Below are 20,536 nucleotides of genomic sequence, written 5' to 3'. Positions count from 1 at the left end.
TGGATGAGAAGACTCTGGAGGGGAGGGAGGGTGGCATCGTGGTCCTCTGCAGCTTGGCTGGAGTTTGAGACAGGGTAAAGAGTCTCCCACTGAGAAGCATCACTCCAGCCCAGCTCCAACAGGGAATGGGAGCTGCCCAAGCCAAGATCCACAGCCAGGTCCCCAACAAGTCGTCATATCAGCTTCCTCCTTGGCTGCTGTGCTTCCCAAGGCTCAGCATCTTACATACCACTTCCTAGGGTCCAAGGCTGGGCACCCAGGCCAATCCTGCCCTCAACAAAAAACCTGACAAACCCACCGGAAATAGATCCAAATAGAAATCATAATGGAGAACAAGGCCGCAGCCAAGATGGTGTGCATGTGTGAGACTTGCTTTAGGAACACCCAGACTTTTCTTTTCTTTTTTTTTTTTTTTACTCTATTACTATGTAGTCCAGGCCGGCCTCAAACTCACAGTAATCCTCCTGCCTCCCATGTACTGGATCGGAGTTGAGTGCACTGAGCCAGTACACTATGAGGTTGTACTGTTTCCTCTCCAAGATTCCTGCTGAAAATCCCTGACTTGGCCTTCGTCTTTCTTGGACCCTGCTCACCAGCCCACAATCCTATTCCCTATGGATATTCGCTGGTCCAGCTTTATTCTGCCCTGTGCTCACAGAGGAAGAGGGAAGTGGGGAGGAGAGGGTGCTCAGAGCAAGAAGGAGAGATGAGATGGAGCAGCCTGCTCACTTGGCACAATGAACAAGCCTGCTCCCTTGTTCAGAGCCAGGCTTGGGACCCCAACCCGAGCCCAACCCTAAAAGCATTAGTTGAAAGTTAAAGTTAGCCACACGCAACATCGAAGCCCCAAGGGGAACTCGGTCTCAAAGACAATGCTCTCTTTGACTGTGAACCGCAAGGGAACACCCACAGCATACTTCTCGATTAAAAAAGGAAAGTGAAAAAGAAGGTTTTCTTCCGTCGTCTTCATCTTATAAAAACTGACTTGTGCTTACTTCATGAAGCCACAACTTCTGTTACCCTCAGGCCAGCCCAAGGCACGCTGGCCGTGGAAATGAGGGCCCTGGAAAGCCTGGGTACGGCCTGGTAACCCAAAGTGCCCTCTGTGAATCATCGCTGCTTCCTTCCTCTGCTTCCTTCAGCACAGGAAAGCCACCGAGGGGCAGCCAGCCTCACATGCCCGCCCGCTGCCCAACACCCAGGACATGGTGCATCTGAGAGACCCAGGCAAGCAGAGCTCTCCAGGGTTCCCAAAGAAACAATGGGGACCCTCACTGCTGGTTTACTCAGCAGGTTAAATGCCTACTATATGACAGGTGGAGAGATGATGGGTGGGTGGGAGCAGGATGGATGGGCAGAAGGAAGGATCAGACTGTAAAGAAGTTAAACACAAACAAAGACACAGAGGGTGACAGGGGAAAAGGCGGTTGCTGACAGAGGGAACAGATGAGGCAGCCACCAGATGGTGCAGACAAGGAACGGGGCAGGTATCTCCATCTCTGCATCTAATGCCTGCTGGTTGCATGGTGACATGAAGTTGTATAGCAGCTGGGTCCATCATCTACACGCATTCAAACACACGCTATTTTGTGCCTCTGAAGTAATCACACAACGCGATCACCGCTAGCTGGTCTCCACCTTTCCGCACACGACCAGGAGGCACCAGGCAGAGCACTGTCTTAACAGTTCACAAACAGGCAAGACTCCCACACGACGACCCGTGCAACTGCAAACCCAATGGCGCACACAGGCACACTGAGGGGCTTCCTGGGCTGCTGGGAACTTGCTCTTCCAGAGGCTTATAAAAAAAAATCTCTGAAATGTCACATCCAAATTCACAAGGAAACCAAAGTCCAAAGTCAGTCCCAGAGATAGGCAAGAGGCTCCTACCTCTGCTCTGATGTACAACGAGGACCAAGCGGTGGTCACAGAGCCCTTTTCAACGGGGCTTTCTTTCAAGATGATGGCACCAATCACTTCCTCCCTACTCTGCAATTTTAATTAAACGTCACCTTGGCAGGAAGTTACCAAGTAGCATCATCCTCATGATCCCACAGTCACCCCTCCCCCACTTTCTGCTTTTTTTCTTTTTCACCCCAACAAACTGTAGATTGTATATCTTCCTCCTTCAGAAGTGAAGGTCTCCTTGATCCATCCTCCCCTCCCCTCTCTTTCTTCTGCTGAGGACAAGATCAGACATTCTTCCAGTTCTGCAGACCACGCTGTCTCCGTCAATCTCAGCCATAACAGTACCAAAGATACAATAGATGTTATTTAAGTGAGGGGGCATCGCTGTGTGCCAATACAACTTTATTTGGAAAGGCAAGTGGGGACCGTACTTGGCTACATGATCGGAAGACCTCTCCCCTCCAGAAGGACACATCTCAGGCTCTGACATGCACATGGGCACTTGGGGACCATGGGCTCTCTTCTCTGCAGCCTGCACCTCTGCCTGAGCCCCACCTACTGTGAGCACATGGAACATCTAGCACAAGGCTGGGGACATGCCCAGGACCTAATCAACACTCATAAGTAGCAGAAGCTGCCAAGAAAACAGTCCTTGCCCTGCACCGCAGGGAGTTGCTACACTGCACCCACACACCACCCTCTGGCAACCTTGTGTCCCTTTGCCACTTTCCCGTGGGCAAAGACGAGGTGAGCAGATGTGTGGTAGGCAGGGGTATGTGGATGGCTTAGGTGGCATTGCTCGGCTTGGGAACAGGTAGGGACTGTTTTTCCTGAATGCTCCTGGTGCAGGTTTCCAATGTGGCCTTCAGCAGGTGGCATGCATGGCTCCACCATGACTGTCAGATGCAAAGATGGGATGCCAGAAGAGGCCCTGGAGGGTCAAGGAATGTGAAGCCTCCAGAATTCCTGCTGAGTCCTTTGGACACTTCAGTGCTGCTGCTGTTGCCTCTGGTAATGATGGTAGATACTATGGATCCAACCTCAGGGCAGGGAATGTTCTAGAAGGTGATGGCCAAGGCCTCTGGAAAAGAAGGCAGCCACCCAGGTTGTGGGGGAGGCTCTGTCTTGTGCGGCACCCTCAGTTCTGAGATTGCCACCGTGGCCAAGCACACGCAGTGCATCGCCATAGGAACCAGAGTGGCCTGTACTTAGCCCTGTGTTATGCTAGGCTCTTTCTCTCCAACTAGATGTTGGGGAAACCGAGGCCACAGAGGCCTGATTCTTCTCGTCACACCACAGTGAGCTGAGATCACTATAGGCAAGTCCCGTATGTGTTGAGGCTTCAGGTCTGTGGTTACCATTTGAAACTGGGACAGCATTACCACCGGGGAGGTGGAAATTTCAGAGCCAAGAGCAGGCTGTGTAGTGTCCCCATGTTCTTTTCCCAGGCCTGGACATGCTGGGAGCATCCTGCCCAGGAGCCTGCATTGCCGAGAGGTTCGATTGTCCCACTACGTTGGCTGGTGTCTGTCAACCTGATGCAAACCTAGACGTACCTGGGAAAAGGGACTCTTGAGAAAACACCTCCATCAGATTAGCCCCTGGCCGTGTTTGTCTAAGGTGAATTTCCTTGACTAATGATTGACGTGGGAGGGTCCAGATCACTGTGGGTGGGGCCACCACTGTGCAGGTGGTCCTGAGTGACAAAAGAAAGGAGCTGAGAGAGCCATGGAGAGAGAGACAGTCGGCAGAGTGGCTTCATGGTGTCTGTCTCAGAGCCTGCCTCCAGGTGTTTGCCCTGAGCCTCGTCAACAATGGGCTATAATCTGTGAACTGAGATCACACACACACACACACACACACACTCACACAGAGACACAATCACACACACTCACACACACACTCACACATACACACACACTCGTGCACTTATGAACATACACACAGACATACACTCATACACTCACACACTCACACACACACGCTGGTCTTGGCCAATATTTTATCACAGCAGTGTACACCTAACTGAGACACCCACCTACACTTGGGAGCAGTCTCTGGCCAGGTCACTCAATCCAGGCAGAGAAGGAAGCAGTAATGGGGGCGGGGGGGCAGCAGCCTCCATCCAGCCTGTACTCTAACATCCTGGTAAGGACCAAGTACGATTGGATTGGAGTAGTTTCTTTACTGAACTTTTCGAATACTGAAGTCCTGGAAAATTATCTCTGGGGCTTTACAGATTTCTATTTCTTCTTTGTGGTCTAAGAAGTTTGCTCCTGGGTTTCTGAGCCAGACCACCCAGGGTTCAGCTTGTAGCTCACCCACTTCCTGTGTGACCATAGACACATTACCTAACCTCTCTGTGCCTTCAAATCCTACCAAGAGGCTTCTACCCATCTACACAGTGGGAGGTCTCTGAGCAATGCCCAGCTTTACTGGCCAAAGACCATCTCCTCCCCACAGGGTCATCAAATACCCCGAGAAAGCTTGGGTAAAGCAGAGAGCTAGGTGCTAAACCCAGGAAAGCATGTTCAAACACGGGGCAACTGGAAGACAGCCTTCGGTAGCGCCCACCAGTTAGGATGGGTGCCTGTAGTCCTTCGTGTTTCCCTATGTACAAGAAAAAATGAGGACCGGGGGAAGAGACCAGTGACACTGCACCCGCTAACCACACGGGAGGCCCCGGGTTCAAGCTCCACACCAACAAAGTGGGACCGGGGAGGGGGCGGGGTAAGGAACATATGCATGCACACGTATGTGCATGGTTATAAAGAAAACATTCACATGTGTGTACACGCGTCTAGGCAGGTACAAGTACATGCATATGTATGGTTACATATATGACATACCACTTCCGTGTATGTTTATGCCCATGTATATACACTCACAATCCCCTCCTACCCTACACAGTGGGTGTGAGGATCACCAAGAGCCAAAGTTCCTCACAGGCAAGATTGCAGATTCAACACCCTTAAGTTGAGGCTGCATGTCCCCTGACTCCCTGAGGCTAGGTTGTTATCTGGGTCCAGAATGGCGACGGCAGTGTCACCACACCATTTGGGAGCAAGTGTACCACAGACACAACCTTAGCACAGGCCTCACATCTGTGTTACCTCTGAATCACATGTACAGTGTAGGGCGACGCCCACGTGAGACCCAGCACTAGTAGCTCTATCCTCACAGGATGCCATAAAGGGAACGTGGGGGACACAGCAAGGTATCTGGAGGCACTTCACATGCGCCTGTGTTATCATTCAGTCTCTGCAAGGACCCTGTGAGGACAGTGTTAGCATCACCCCAAGGAGGCCAGCGTCATCAGAGAGAGCAGACTCCCGAGAGCTCCGCTCCGGCATCCTCATCTGTAGGACAGCTGCCGGGCTGGGGTGTGGCGCGGACAGGGTGCCACCAGCCGGGGTGAGGCCCTGGCCCGGTGTGCTGTCCCAGATAAGGCACTCCATGGGGAAGTCCCTCCGAGCGCTACTGATTTCCTCAGTAATAAAGAGGAGATGGCAATCCTGCCTGAGCCAATACATACATGGAAGCCTGCTAGGGTCTGACAGGGACTCCAAGAGAGCATTTGTGACATTCTGACATCCATGATTGTCCCGGAACCCCCCGAGAAGCCATCACTCCCACTGACCCACCCAACCTCCACTGTCCAGTTAGTGAGTGTTGTTGACAGAGCTGGCCCCACCCAAGTCAGCTGGGAGCCTCATTCATGGCACCATTAGAAAATGCTGCCTGTTTAGCCCAGGCCTCAACCCCACACCCACTAATACCACAGCGCATCTGAAGGCTGGCAAAGGCCAGATGAGGACAGAGAACTAGATTTTCAGTGCACCCATCCTGTGTGTGTGTGCTGATGTGTGTGCTTACATATGTGCATGTGTGCATATGTGTGGTGTGTGTGTGTATGCGAGCACACGTGTGTGGGGGTGCATGTACTGCATGCACCTGAGTGCATGGGTGCGCACTCCACAGCAGGGTATCAGTATCCACCACAGTCTACCTTGCTGTCTTGAGACAGCTCCTCACTGAATTGGAAGTTCACTGATTTGGCTGGGCTGGCTGGACAGCAAGCTCCCAGGATCCTTCTGTCTCTGTTGCCCTATACTCAAGCTACAGGCATGCAGAGCTGTCCCCAGCTTCTTACACGGGCACACCAGCCATGTCCTGACAGCTCCTGACAAGACAAGTCTAAAAGATGAAGCCCCTCATAAGTTACACCCAGCACCCCAGAGCCAGCAGAGGCGGAACCCTTGACCTACACACCCTGTCCCCTTTCTCCTCCCAGTTAACCCCACAGCCCTAGGCTTCTGACCACGCATGCCCACATCCAGCCATCACCAGAGCCTGGCTGACATCAGGCCGGTTTGCCTGAGTGCCGTGGCCCAGTTTTGTTGCCTGTAAAATGAGTATAGTAACCCTACCACCTATGCTCCAGGGTGTCACCGCAAACTAAATAGGTCACTGAGGAGCTCACAGTGTCGCTCCTGGGACAGCACACGTGCTCAGTGAGAGCCTGAGACATCGCCTTACTTCCTCCCTTTAGGAAGCAATGGCTTCTCTAACAAGCTGGGGGCCTCTACGCTCTGCCTAGATGTGAAAGAAATGTCTCACAGGGACACTGTCTTCTAAGAGAGACGCAAGGCACGACCCTCCTCCCTGAGTGTTTTTTGGGGGGAGGAAGCTCAGCCCACGCACGGCTCCATCACTGCGGCATCTGCAGCTGGACTCTGCTGTCTCTCTTCTGCTCACCTTAGAAGTGTCATCCTGGGGTCACCACAACCACAGCGGTCCCCAGGCAGGTCACACAGCCACAGGCAGCCCACAGATGCCCTTGACTTGGCTGTGCAATCTATAAAGTTTTGGCTAAACTACAAATACCACACAAGGGGCCCGGGTACAGAGGAGAGGGCAGAGGGCAGGATACAGGGGTGGCTCCTCACAGGGACTCAGCCTTCGCAAGCAGCCCCACCCCGCCTTGCCCTGCCCTTCTGATAAAAGGGCTGGATCAAGTCTCATACAAGCTGCCTCCCACGTACACAGAAAATGAAGAGGAGTCTGCATGGACGGACAGGATGACATCACCTTACACAATCGGACGGCAAACAAGGATCTCAGTTAGTTAGCCCAACCAGGAAAAGGTGCCATGGGAAGCATGTGAGGGTCAGAGGACAGCTTCTGGAAGTCACTGGAACTCAGGCTGTCAGGCTTAGTTCCCTGCTGAGCCATCTCACCAGCCTACACTTCTCTTTTCATTGGGTCTGTCATTTGGGTCATCTCTGTGGGGACAGAGATTAAGAAGCTTATAAACAAATAGTCCCCAGCCACCTGCCACCCCCAGGCTCTGCCTCTTCTGGAGTCTCAGTCAGGGGAGCCCATCCACTCCTCTCCCCCACCCAGTTGAGCCCCTATCCCCACACCTAGGGTTCCATGAGCCTCCGCAGATGCTAACACGCCAATTCTACCCTGACAAATGACCATCAGCAAGACCCACTTCCTGTCACACATCTAAAAAGGAAGCTGGGAGTCCTGAGCTCACAAATTTATCACAGACCACACAGAGGACTGCCTGCGTGGCGCTGTGCCCCAGCCTCACCAGGAAGGGGAACCCAGCTGGCTTTTCTCCCCTCTCCTGTAGGAATTCAGAGTGAGTGACAGGCTGAAATTCAACAGTCTGGAGACAGGAGGAGCCACCTAGACAGGGGCTTGGGAATTACTCTTAGCCCACAAAACTGAGACGAGGGGACGGACAGCCAGGGTTAGATGGCAAAGTTCTGAGAGAGCCCCGTGCGTTCTCCAGAATTCTTGAATCTGCATCAAGATGTGCTAGGGTTGCAGGTATACCCACCACGCCCATTTATGCCACGCTGAGGCTGGAGCCCCGGGCTTCCTGCCTGCAAAGGGAGCAACCCACCAAAGGAGCCACCTCCCCAGCCATAAAGACTCCCAGCTAAAATCTGCTTCCCATGCTAAAACCCGGGGTGTCCCACACGTCATTTTACACTGAGCACAGTCCAATCAATAAAGTTTTAAAGAATAATCCACCTAGTATCTTTTGAAGAAAATGAACAGACTTCATCCTCTGTAAGTTCACGTTGGGCTTTCGGAGTCACAGGGCCAGAAGAGGTATGTGAACTTTGGGCGCAGAATGGCAAGCTTCCTCTGGATTCAATATCCAGCCCCCTCCCTTTCTGAAACTTTCCATGGCCCAGCCCTGGATGAGTGGTGTAAAAGCCCCGTTGAGCACTGGAGTACAGGCCTCTGTGATTCCGGAAGAGCGGACAGCCTCTCCGCTCAGGCCAGAGGTTTCCTCTGTCTCTCCCTTGATCTCAACCACTATCATATCTGCTCATATTTCTGAGGCCAAGCTGAGCCCTGCTTCTCACACGGCCTCCCGGCCACAAGCCTCAGCCAACCGAACTCAGTGGTGGCATGATTCTTCGGCCAGAGTCAGCCAGAATCTTCTGGGGAACAGGACTTGGGCTCCAGTGAGCTGGCAAAAGGTCCAGAGCTGACTGACGCCACAGTAGGTGCTGCCGTGAGGAGAGACTGTAGCCAGGGGCATGGGCACCAGCTTTCTCTGGGAGTGGGAAGCCATGCTGAGCCAGCCTCGGACAGGCGGGTGACAAGCAAGCCCTTGAAGCAACTAAACAGCAATGACCTTGCCCAGGTTTTGAGACCTCACCCTGACACAGATGGAATGGGTCTCCTGCGTGGTAAGGGTTTCCAAATCGTCCATCTTTCTGTCAAGTGTTGCTGTGTTTCTGTCAAATTCAGAACCCAGAACCTTGCCTAGCCCATAGCAGATGCTCAATAAACATGCATTAAGTAGCCAGTACATGTGCCAACATGCACAGAGCCCTTTGAAGGGGTCTCCCAACTCCCTTCCTCCTCTCAGCTCCTGCTCCACATGGGCATTGAGAACCTGAATTTTCTGTCTCCTTCCTGGTCCCCCCCCCAACCCCAGCCCCTCCCACCACAGCCTGGGCCCTGCCTGCCCTGGCCCCCTGTGTTCCAGCTGCACCAGCCTCTCTGTTCCTTCCAAGTGCCCTTCCTCCTGGGCTCCTGGGCACAAGCAGTCCCCAACCCCCAGTGTCCTGTGTCCTCAGCCCCAGCCCCTTCCTCAGAGAACTCCAGTGACCTCTGCCCCCTCCGCAGCCAACTCCTGTTTTACAAAGTCTTCCCCTCACAAAAGAGGCACACGACTCCTTGCTCTTCCTGGATTCAGAGCCACGCCAGCAGATGGAACCCTACCCCCAGCCCCAGCCGATAGGACAGACTTTAGCCTCCCTGGCTGCTGCAGCTGGAATCCATGGGCGAGATGTCAGAGAGAAGGCAGTCTCTCGTGAGCCTCAAGGCCGTGGCCAAGGACTGTGCAAACGCAGGGGTGACTGTGATGGGGACAGCCAGGATCTTTAGAGGCCGCAAGTGGAACATGACTGGCAACTTAGCTCTCCCGCTCACCCAGTGGAGCAAACGCTGAGAGAAGAAGGGAGTGGGGCATCCTCAGTACTCCCTCAGATACTTAGGGTCCAAAGCCAGGGCTTACCCAGGTCCACCAGAAGCAAAGATCGCCCAGAGTGGATTGCCCAAGGCTTTCCCGCAGATGCCCCTGAACCAGCCAGCTGTGCAGTCACAACACATACTCAGCCAGTACGTGGGCTGATCACCTTTAGAGGCAGATGACAGAACCCAGTCTGCACCAGTCTGTATCGGCGCCATGTCAGAACAGAAGTAACAACACAAGCCATAAGGGGGAGGTGAGGCTAAGGGTCTGGGAACAGAAAGAAACTGACCCTAGGGCTGCCAGGTCAGAGCACAGGCTGTGCCGGGATTTTTCTTTCTTTCTTTTTCCCCCCTTTTCTTCTTGGCACGTAATAGATCAGTCATACAGAACAATGGGTTCCATTGTGGCTTTGTCCTATCTGTGTATCAAGGGCTTCGATCAGCCAGGAGTCCTGAATTAGCGGAACACACCCAGTGCACTTGGGGAGAACTTTAGCATTTGGGGGTTCTGTTCGTCTGGTCTCTACTCCTGTTTTCTAATTTTAAAGGAAGTTTCATCTTTAAAAAAAATACAAGGTCTGTGTGTACAAAAATACAAGTCTCTGTGGCCGTGACTGACCTGGAACTCACATAGATCTACCTGCCTCTGCCTCCTGAACCACCAAGCTTAGCAAAAATCTGCATTTTCATGAATGCCCTCCCCTCAAGCGTGCTTATGAACACCCTGTCCAGGTCTCTACCACACAGGAGCTCTCCTATAAGATAGATACAAATAACAGTTACAGTAACTTAAATTCTGGTTAACTGAACTGTGTGGGTTCACCAGCCAGAACCTAGACACCTGTGGTACTTCCTCGTTAACCAGATAGTACAATTTGAAGAATATTTCGATTCAACTACTTTGGAGGGGAGAATATCACACTTCTGTCCCTGAACAAATCTCTGGTTTAGCTACAAGTCACAGAAATAAAGAATATTGATCAGGAAAAAGCAAGCAGAAATACTTGTAGTTCTAACAGCTCTGCCAAGTCCTAGCAATCTCTCCATCAGAAAGAAAAGGAAGGACCATCTTCCAGATGGACATCATGTTTCCTCACCCTGCTCTGGAGACCTCCCTGCCTCCAGACTGAAATTCTCCAGTAGGCTCTCAACACTCACAACATCACAGATCCTTCTCCCTCCAAGGAGTGAGGAAATGAAATGTCCTTGGCCTCACAAACAGCAGCAAGGCAGAGTGACTTCTGGCGACAAGTGTAGGGCACAGAAGTAAAAGAATTTGAGTCCATACCTGCACCACAGGGTGGCCTCCTGTCGGGGCTTTGACAGCACCACGGCTGCCCTCCGTCTCATAGTGGGCCCGGTGATGAGGCTTGGGCTGGACCTCGATCCGCAGCTCATAGGAGCCTGACTGATTGGAGAGTGGCCACTCTAGTGGAGGAAGGGATGCAGTCACAGGGATGCTGTGGGGAAAACAGACTGGGTCACGAGACTGTACAATCAAATCAGTCCATCTGCTGTACACTAAATATAAATGGCCCCCTTTCTGGAAATTGTGCCCAGGGGTGGAAGAATAAAATACTGAGGACTACAAATTGCTTAGTCGTGATGAGGGAGTCTTCACAAGCCAGAGGACCTCTGCTTACTCTTGGTCTCATCTAATGAAGACAGTGTAGCTGGCTTCATGGGAGATGAAGCTAATTTCAATTTGTGTTGGTTCCTGCATGTTTCCAATGACTGTTATGGCTTCTCCTCCAGGAATCATGGAAAACCCAACATTAAGCTCTCAAAACATCCCTCTGCCAGAACACTTCCTTTTCCAAAGGGCAAAGGGCATGTCACCACTTCACCATGGGCTTAAGTACTTCTCTCTTAAGCACAGTCTGCTACAGTTAAGTGGCAAAGAGACCAGCAGATAGTGAGAGTTTCTATATTTGATTATCTTGATTAGCAGTGTGTTTGGGAGAGAGTTCAGGTCCACTCACAATCACTAATTGATGAAGCCAAGAGAGGAATCTAGCTTGGGTATGAGTGAACCAAACCACGTGAACCCAATGTGAAGTGCAAAGAGACAATAAATATCATGACTAGGGTTCCATACCCAAGTTCAAGTTCCAGCCCCAACACCTACTCCCCTGTGACTTTGAGCAGATACCTGTAACTCCCTAGACCTCATTTTTCCTCATCTGTGAAGTGGGCATACTGAAATCCTATGAGGATCATAGTATCAGAGTAGTCAGTGCACTATTCATTAGCACTAGTGGTTTTCCTTGAAAAATGCACATGCGTGTATAGGCATACACACCATACACATACATATACATGCATGTACACACCTGTACATACACATGTATATGTGCACACACCATACACATATACAGGGATATAAATATACACATACCACACATAAACTTATACACACAGGTACATACTCACATACACACCACACACACACACGTGGACATGTACACAGTGCACATGCACATGGACACACATGCCACACACATGTACAGACACACACCACACATATACATGTGTACACATGTGCATACACACACCACCACACATGCATGTACATGGACATATAAATACACACACCATGCTCATACATACATACATACATACATACCACCTGTACATGGGGCACACATACACATTATATATCACATGTACAGAAACACATTTCATACCATACACATATACACACACACATATGTACTGTACATGCACACCAAAACACACATACATGCACACATCACACACATACACATCATTTTCTATGGACTCTGATTTGGCTATGGTGTCACATACAGACCAAACTTGAGGGCAGGCCTTAAGTTTCCTTTTCCTAGCGTCTCAACACTGCCCAGTATATACAACAGTTACTCGACATGGCTTAGAATTATGTCGTTAAAGCATCAACCAAGGTCTTGAAAATCTGCCCAAAACCGTCCTCCTGTGCCTCAGAAAACATAAAATGTTACCTAAGATCACGGAGTGAGACGCAGATTGGGCTCTGACTCAAGTCCCCTGACTCCAAACCTAGAATGTGCTCGCATCTCCACACTGCTCTTGTCTTACCCACTTACTTCTAAATGTGCCTGAGAAAGTCTGCATGGAGTGACTTAGAGCCAGCCTGATATTGGGTAGGATCTCAGAAAATATAAATGGGTAGATGAGATAGATACCTGGGTGGCTGGATGGATGGATAGGTCGGTGGATGGATGGATAGGTCGGTGGATGGATGGATAGGTCGGTGGATGGATGGACGGACGGACAGATGGAGAGGTCGGTGGATGGATGGGTGGGTGGGTGGATGGATGGAGAGATGGATGGGTGGAGAGATGGATGGGTGGATGGATGGACAGATGGATGGGTGGATGGAGAGATGGATGGAGAGGTGGATGGATGGATGGATGGATGGATGGATGGAGAGATGGATGGATGGATGGATGGATGGATGGAGAGGTTGGTGGATGGATGAGTGGGTGGGTGGATGGATGAGTGGGTGGGTGGATGGATGGATGGATGGATGGATGGATGGATGGATGAGTGGGTGGATGGATGGATGGATGGAGAGGTTGGTGGATGGATGAGTGGGTGGATGGATGGATGGATGGATGGATAGGTTGGTGGATGGATGAGTGGGTGGGTGGATGGATGGATGGATGGATGTAGAGATGAATGGGTGTATGGATGGAGAGGTTGGTGGATGGATGGGTGGGTGGATGGATGGATGAGTGGGTGGGTGGATGGATGGATGGATGGATGGATGGATGGATGGATGGATGGATGGAGAGATGAATGGGTGTATGGATGGAGAGGTTGGTGGATGGATGGGTGGGTGGGTGGATGGAGAGATGGATGGGTGGAGAGATGGAGGGATGGATGAATAGGTGGTTGGGCAGACAAGGAGTTTCATTTCAAAGACTGACACATTCAAAGATTCTCTGAAATGGCACACGCATGGGTTCCCATGATTTGCACACCCTGATTTGCACTTACAGCAGAGACCATCCATCCACCAAGCACACTCTTTCCTGCTCAGGGCAGCCTGTGAGGTGCTGACAAGCACAGCTAGGTTTCACCCACTCAATTCAGTGCAAGGCTTTATCAGGGAAGTTTCCGTTTGCTAAAGCAAGTACTGTGTGGGTGGCACCGGGGTGACAGGGGTGATGGTGACAGCTAGGGCCACCTGGGCTTCAGCTGTCAGAGAGGGCAGAGAGGAAAGGACCTTTTTCTCCCCAGCATCCAAATGCCAAATAACACCAAGTCGGGTTCAAATGAGGAAGAAATGGGATGCTACACAGGGTTCTGCTGGCACACAGCAGGCCTCCTTGGACATTGGTGGTGACTGACGTCACCATTGCCACTCCATGAGATTAATCTCCTGGCACATGCCTGTCAGCAAACAAGTCCTTCCTAAAGGTCCCCTCATCAGCAGAGAAGTCCTTCAAAGTTAAAGGTCCCCTCACCAGCAAAGAAGCCCTTTCTAAAGATTCCCCATGAAAACTCGAGAGTCAACTTGAGCTCTGGAATCCCCCGGGAGACAGGCCACTAGATGTGCCCAGGTGATCTTGATGAGAGTAAGGTGGGAAGATTCACCCACTGTGAGAGGCACCACTCCCTAGGCCGGAATCCTGAACTGTATGAAAAGGAAAAGGCATGTTGAACACAAACGTCTGTCTCTCTCTGCTTCCTGACTGTAGTTTTTTCTGTGATGTGATCAGCCACCTCAAGCTCCTCCCACTTTCACTTTCCCACCGCGGTGGGCGGCACCCTCACGTGGGCCAGAGTAGACCCTTCCTTCCTTAAGTTGCATTTGTTGGGGTGTCTTAGGGCAGCAATGGGGAAAGAACACGATGACAGCAGCCGTCCCTCTTCGGATGACTCGCTCTGAACGGGCTCTAAGCCAGGACACTGACGTGTGTCATTTTACCTAATTCTTAAAAACAATCACTATGAGGTAGGCATTGCTATTATCCTCATTGCTCAGGAAATGAACAAAGTCCCAAAGAAGGGCTCAGTAAACAGGATTGGAACTGGGAATCCTGATTGATTAGTGATGTCTGCTCTGGGAACCGTCAAATCATAATTGTTTATCGGTGCCTGTCACAGGCACAGCAGATGGTAGCACAATGCTCACATACACACAGGCAACAGGTGGCAGAGCCAGGACACATGTTCAGTCCTCACACGTCCCAAAGCCTCTACCCTGTGAGCCACACTCATTGCTTCGGCCTGCCAGGTTTTTGAGCTATTTGAGGATTGAGCCCTGTACAATTTATTGTTCTTTGGGGCTCCTCGGCACTGAGCACAATGCAAAGGCAGCAACAGAGGTCCTCCCTCACAGCTCCTCTGAGAATAAGGAAGGGGAGTTCCATACTGGGGTCCACACTGCTCTATGAGGGAGTCCAGCACATAGTGGGGACTTTATAAATACTTGCTGGGTGAAGAAGTAGATGGTGTGCCTAGAGGACAGCCATCAAGCATTTAGTACAACAAACCCCACAACCACCTGCTGTATCAGAGACACCCATGGTACCCATTTTACAGATGGGCAAACTAAAGCTTAGGGAAGCTAGCATCCTTCTCAGGTACTCATAGCCAGCAAGTGTCTAAGCCAGGATTTAAATGACATCCTGTGTGACTAAATTTCATGTAAATATCAAGAAAACCAACAATTACAGCGCACTTGGGCACACACTGCTCTCAAAGCCCCACTCACCTGCAGATGGGAATGGCTGGCACCAGCTGCTTGGGCCAGCTGGGTGGTACCAGCAGGATGGACTCGGGAGCGGAATTCCTCCTTTCCTCCTGCTCACATGGCCCCAGGAACTCCACAGCAGGGTAGATGTGGCGGGCCAGGCCCGCCTTGGACGGGGCGGTAGACACGGGAGTCGGGTCAGGACTGGTCTTCCATATCTTGGAGGGAACCCCGCAGGGCGAGTCAGTGGCCAAGCTGTTGAGGGCTTCCATGAGAACACCAGAGCCAGCCGTGGGGGGGTACCCAGCGGGGATGCCGTCGTCCTGGGGTGCCACGTGAGGCGAGGGCTGTGGCGAGGGACTCCGGGAGCGCTGGGGTGAGGATGCGGGCAGAGGGGCAACCAAGGCCTCTGCGCACGAATGCCTCCGCTTGGCACCGGGTGAGGAGGAGCGGGATGCCGGACGGGGCACGGGCGAGTGTCGGCCCAGGATGTCCTCGGTGAGGTTGGTTCGAGGTGACATTATTGGAGAGGTTCTGGGGGAATAATGAGCAGTGATGTTTTGAAACTGGGGACACGGGTCGTCGGACCCGGCGTTATTGGGCGAGACGCAGGGCGAGGTGTAGGGGGAGAAGGTGTCAGAAATGAAGCTGGCAGAGGAGCCGCTGCTAGCGGGGCTCAAGCAAAGCGGCTCGCGGTAGGCCTCGAAGCCGGGCACGGGCAGTGTGAACCTCGGGCTGGCAGCCAAGCCGGCCAGGGCCAGGGCCGGCTGCTCGGGGGGCAGGCCGGCATCTCTCCCACGGAGGGCCCCCCCTGCCTGCATCAGTTCGTGGGATGGAGTGATCTCGATCCGAGGGCTCGGGCCCGAAGCCCCTGCTGGCTTGGCCGGACTCAGAAAGTTCTGGAACCCTATCCTATCCGGCTCTCCGAACCGGCCAGGGGACTCGCCAGAGAAACTGGCGAGGGGGTTGACTGGCTTGAGGCCATAGTCCTGGACATCATCCGGGTATGCGAATCCGGAGGGTGAGCTGATGGCCTTATGTGCGTTCTCTTCTTCTGGAAAGAGAAGGGGGAGGGGGGTCTTTAAGCCTCTAAACAGAACTGGGGTACAGAGTTACTGTCACGGGTGGGCATGGTCTTCTGTCACTAGCTGGTCTTAATGCCCCACCATGGCAAACCCTGAGCTTGCCACAAGTAAAGTGAAGCCTCTGTGTCCCAAATTCCCTCAGGAGAGACAGAATGGCAGGCACTGTGACACCAGCTGTATAGCTGGCTGGAATATGGAAGACAAACTGGCCTAGCAGCCTCCACAGTGAGACCTGAAATCACTCCTCAGAAGTGCATTTTAGGGACTGAGAGCTGGTTCACTTGCAAATTGCCAGCCATGGGAGTATGAGAACCCAAGTTTGATCCCTGGACCTTACATAAGTCAGGCATGACAGTGCACGTCCATAACCCCAGCACTAGAGAGGCAGAGATGGGGATCCCCAGAGCTCAATGGCCTGGTAGTGCAGCCAAATCAACAAACTACAGGTTCCGGGGGAGACCCTGTCGTAAGAAATAAGGAGACCATTTGAGGAAGACATCAATATCTGGCCTCCATATGCATGTACACATATGTACGGGCACACCCATGTACACCGTGCACACCTACATGAATGTGTCTCTGCACACAGGCACAGTGAACGTTGTTAAAGTGAATTGGGTATCTCCCATTGCTCACAGCAGCACAGACCCGCAACTGAACTGGGGCTGCGATGACCTCGTCATGTCACATGTATGATGCGACCAAGACGTGTATGACGCAGAAGGCAACAGGGCCTCTAGGGTCCATGGAGTCTGTGTTTGTCTGAGATGTCCGCACCCAAGTGTGAGAGGCTTTCTAGAACCAGGGTCTCCTGCTCCTTCATATCCCTTTATAGATGTGGCCCAGTCCCCAAATTCCTTCAGAGGAGCCACTTGAACAGCAAAAGTCAGGATCACAGCTACAGGGTCCCTAAACTGTTAATAGGAGGGAATACAGAGCGACCTAAACACCTCTTTAGCATCAGGGGCCATCTTGGGTTTCTGCTGGCCCATCTCAAGGGCCCACCGGTGACGAGAGTGTCACTCCGGCAGATCACGTGGCCCAGTCTCCTCACTCTGTCCCTTGATCTCCAAGCCTGACCCTTTACATTCCCCACTAGGGAATCCTGCAGAGCCACCAAGGGATGGCAGTCCCCACTGCCCCTCACTGACGCTTCCTCCAAGCCTCCCCCTTCTCTCTCAGTAGCAGGGTCAGTTTGGCTCCTCCACTCTCATGCCTTCTAACCCAGCCACCAATAAACCTTGACCTCTGACCTGCCAACACACAGCCTCAGTATTCCCTGCCATGCACGTCCATCTTGAGCCAAGCCCCCCTTCTACTTCAGTCTCACCAAGTCCCCTCTGTCCAATGTCCACTCTAGAAACTGCCCTTCAGTGTTTCCTCTGGCCCTTTAGATAGGGCCTGGGGTCATCGTGGGCCAGTCTGTCCCTGTCGCCAGCTGGTCTCATCACTCCACCTGTGCCCAATGCCCCCCAAAGAGCTCAGCACGGGCCCCACGGACCTCTTTTCCAGAACTAGCCACTCAGAGTCCTTGAGAGAGCTGCCTCCTCTCCCTTCAAGGTCTTCCTAGTAATGTTTCCCTTGTTCTGTGTATCTGCACAACCGGCACCTCAACAGACCACCCTCCAAAAGATTGTCTCTGGCCTCTGCTCTGCCCTTTCTCCTTCGTACCCACTGCTGGCTCCCAACACTTCAGATACATACGTGTTTAGTGAACCTGTCCTGCTAAACCCGGGCCACGCAAAACACACCCCAAGGGCCCACATTTTGTCTGCTGATCAAGCAACCATGTCTATTCGCATAGGGCCTAGCTAGGGCTTGCCTCTTCACCGGAACAGCAGAGCTGAGAGCTTTGGCAGGGTCTATATGAACCACAAATCTTAAAATATTTACTCTCTGGCCCTTTATGGAAGATGGTACTTCTCTTGACTCTAAGCTCTGCCGAGGTCGGGTCCACATCGCACTGTGGGTTAGTATTGTTTGCCCGGCACCCGCCACTGCACCTGGTGCTTACAGGCCTCCACACGTGTGCGAAGAGACTGAATAAATAAAAGAATCATGCCCAGGGTCCCGCAAGCCAGGAGTGCAGTCTCCTGCTCTGGGGAGCTAGGGTAGCCACCCTGGTGACCCTTGGCATTTCTGGGCCTTTTCTGGGACACAACAGAGGAAGTGTATTCCAACTTAGTTGAACTGACCTCAAAATGCCCAGATGGTACGCCCATTACAGATGAGTGCTCCCATCCCGGAGGAGTGCTCCCATTCCAAATAAGTGCTCCCAAAGGGCTGCCCACCACTAATAACATGAGGACTTGAGCCAGCATGGCTGGGGTCTGTCTGTTCTCCCTTAACCTCTCCTCTATTGGGGCTCCAGGCTAGGCAGGGTTTGGAAGAGAGCACCTGCTTTCTTCTGGCCTCAGGACTTTGCAGTTTGCTGTCCCCTCTGCTTCAACAGCTCCATTCACTCATCCCTGTGGCACTAAACCCCACCCATGCCTGCAGGCTCTGCTACTGTCCCTATGCTCCCACAGCTCACTCTTCCCAGGGGTGCCCGCTCTAACCCCATATGTCTCCCAGTTCTGAGGAAGTAACTGTGGCATCGGCTACTGACCAGTAAATCTGCTGGTCTTCTAATCAGAGATGCCATGAGGTGCACCGAGCCTCCACTACCCGAATGGGAGCTGGTACACGGTGGGCCCTCGGCAGAGAAGAATGCATCCCCATAAAAGCCACCCAGGACACTGACGGCACTCCTCCAAAATGTCACTGCCCGACCCACGAGGCAGAGGATGTCATCTCTAGGGAGTGGTGACTGGGTAGGTAGCAGCCATCAAAATCCCAGATGCCTCCCAGAGTCCTTAACACCATTCTCGAAACTGCGTCCTATGTGGACACTCCTATCTGTGGGAGAGGGATAAGGGGTAGGTTAGTGTCTGCAGCTCTGGGGCTGGGGGAGGCTCTGGCTCATTCCAACAGTGACCAGGAAAAGTCCTCCTGCACCAAACAGCAGTGACATTTAGTACTGAAGAAAGAGCAAGGTGAACATAAGGTGGGGAGGGGCACGTCTCTGGTGGGGTGTGCACACGCAGAAGCCAGAGGAGGACATCAGGTATCGCCCTCCACATTGTTCCCTTTGCGACAGGTTCTCCCACTGAACTTTGAACTCAACTGGTGGCCACCAAGCCCCAGTGATACTCCTATCTCTACCAAGCATCACTGAGGTTGCAGGAGCGTGTAGCCGTACCCTGCTCTTTTATGTGGGTACTGGGATCCGAACTCGGGTCCTCACGCTTACCTACTGAGCCATCTCCCCAGTGAAAAGGAAAAAGAACTTTTCCTTTTTCTGCAAAAAGGAAAGTTTTTGATTTCTGTATTATGCAGAGAAAACAAACTTAAATTTCCCAAACATAATTAGCTTCCGTGGAGCAGGTGGCAGGAGGTAGGGGTGACATGGAACAAAGCACGTGACAATGAAACTCTGCTGACACGGAGGGAAACAGAACCTAGCCCTGCTCTGCCACTAAATGGCTAGTGGCAGAAGAAAAGTCCCCACCCACTCCAGGCCCCACGGCCTCGCTTAGAACGGGGGGAAAAGCACGTCTGACTCCTTCACGGCTTTGATTCCTCTAGCTTGGGTCTGCAGGGCCAGAGTTCATGCAGCGCACAGTCAGGGTGAAGGTGCATCTGAACCTGAACTGGCGCTGTGTGTGCACACGCACACCCCTTCCTGGCAGACAGTACACAGTACAGATAGATGTCTAACCTAGGGGCCAATTGGCATCAAATCCATGTTCAACGATGTTCTGAGAGCCCATTCCCTACAAGCCGACAAAACCGGTCCTGCACAGAGATCCCGGTCATATTAGAACTCTCTGCCTCAAAAACACAGCTGTGAACAATCCAGAACAAGAGCCGGCGTGGACACACATCATGGGGTATGGTAGTGCCCATAATCCTAGCACTCGAAGGCTGAGGCAGGAGAAATACTGTGAGTCCAGAGACAACCTGTTCTACAGAGTAGGATCTTGTCTCAAGAAACCAACCCAAACACACACACACACACACGCACACACGCACACACACACTGCCTAGGAGCTCTGAGGAGCAATTGGCCACGCTGAGCCTAGTATCGCAGTGTTTACACTGGTTTAATCCATCCTGGCGGCAATTTCCTTCCCGCCCCCCTTCTTTTCTCTCCCCAAGTCTATAAATGTTTAACAGCAAGCACGGGCGTGAGGGTAATGAATAGCCTTTGCCTTCTCTGGGATTCGACAGCAAATCTCACAAACGACAAGTCATTAACATCTTTCTGTGAGTGGCTGGGACCCCC

At 52.2% G+C, this 20,536-nt stretch overlaps 1 protein-coding gene across 2 annotated transcripts in view; it reads right to left on the bottom strand.

Moving 5' to 3' along the window:
* Nfatc2 (nuclear factor of activated T cells 2) overlaps positions 1-20,536 on the bottom strand; it is a 107,800-nt gene that overhangs the window by 71,403 nt on the left and 15,861 nt on the right. For both annotated transcript variants that reach the window (XM_087910959.1, XM_087910958.1), the window contains exons 2-3: positions 15,146-16,178; positions 10,709-10,880 (exon numbers count right to left, since the gene is read on the bottom strand). In XM_087910959.1, the coding sequence (XP_087767085.1) occupies positions 10,709-10,880; positions 15,146-16,178 (1,205 nt within the window). The remainder of the gene's footprint in view (positions 1-10,708; positions 10,881-15,145; positions 16,179-20,536) is intronic.

The sequence above is a fragment of the Myodes glareolus genome, chromosome 10 (genome assembly GCF_982192425.1).
Source record: "Myodes glareolus chromosome 10, mMyoGla1.1, whole genome shotgun sequence".
NCBI lineage: Eukaryota > Metazoa > Chordata > Mammalia > Rodentia > Cricetidae > Myodes > Myodes glareolus.
This window is presented reverse-complemented; position numbering and strand designations above follow the sequence as displayed.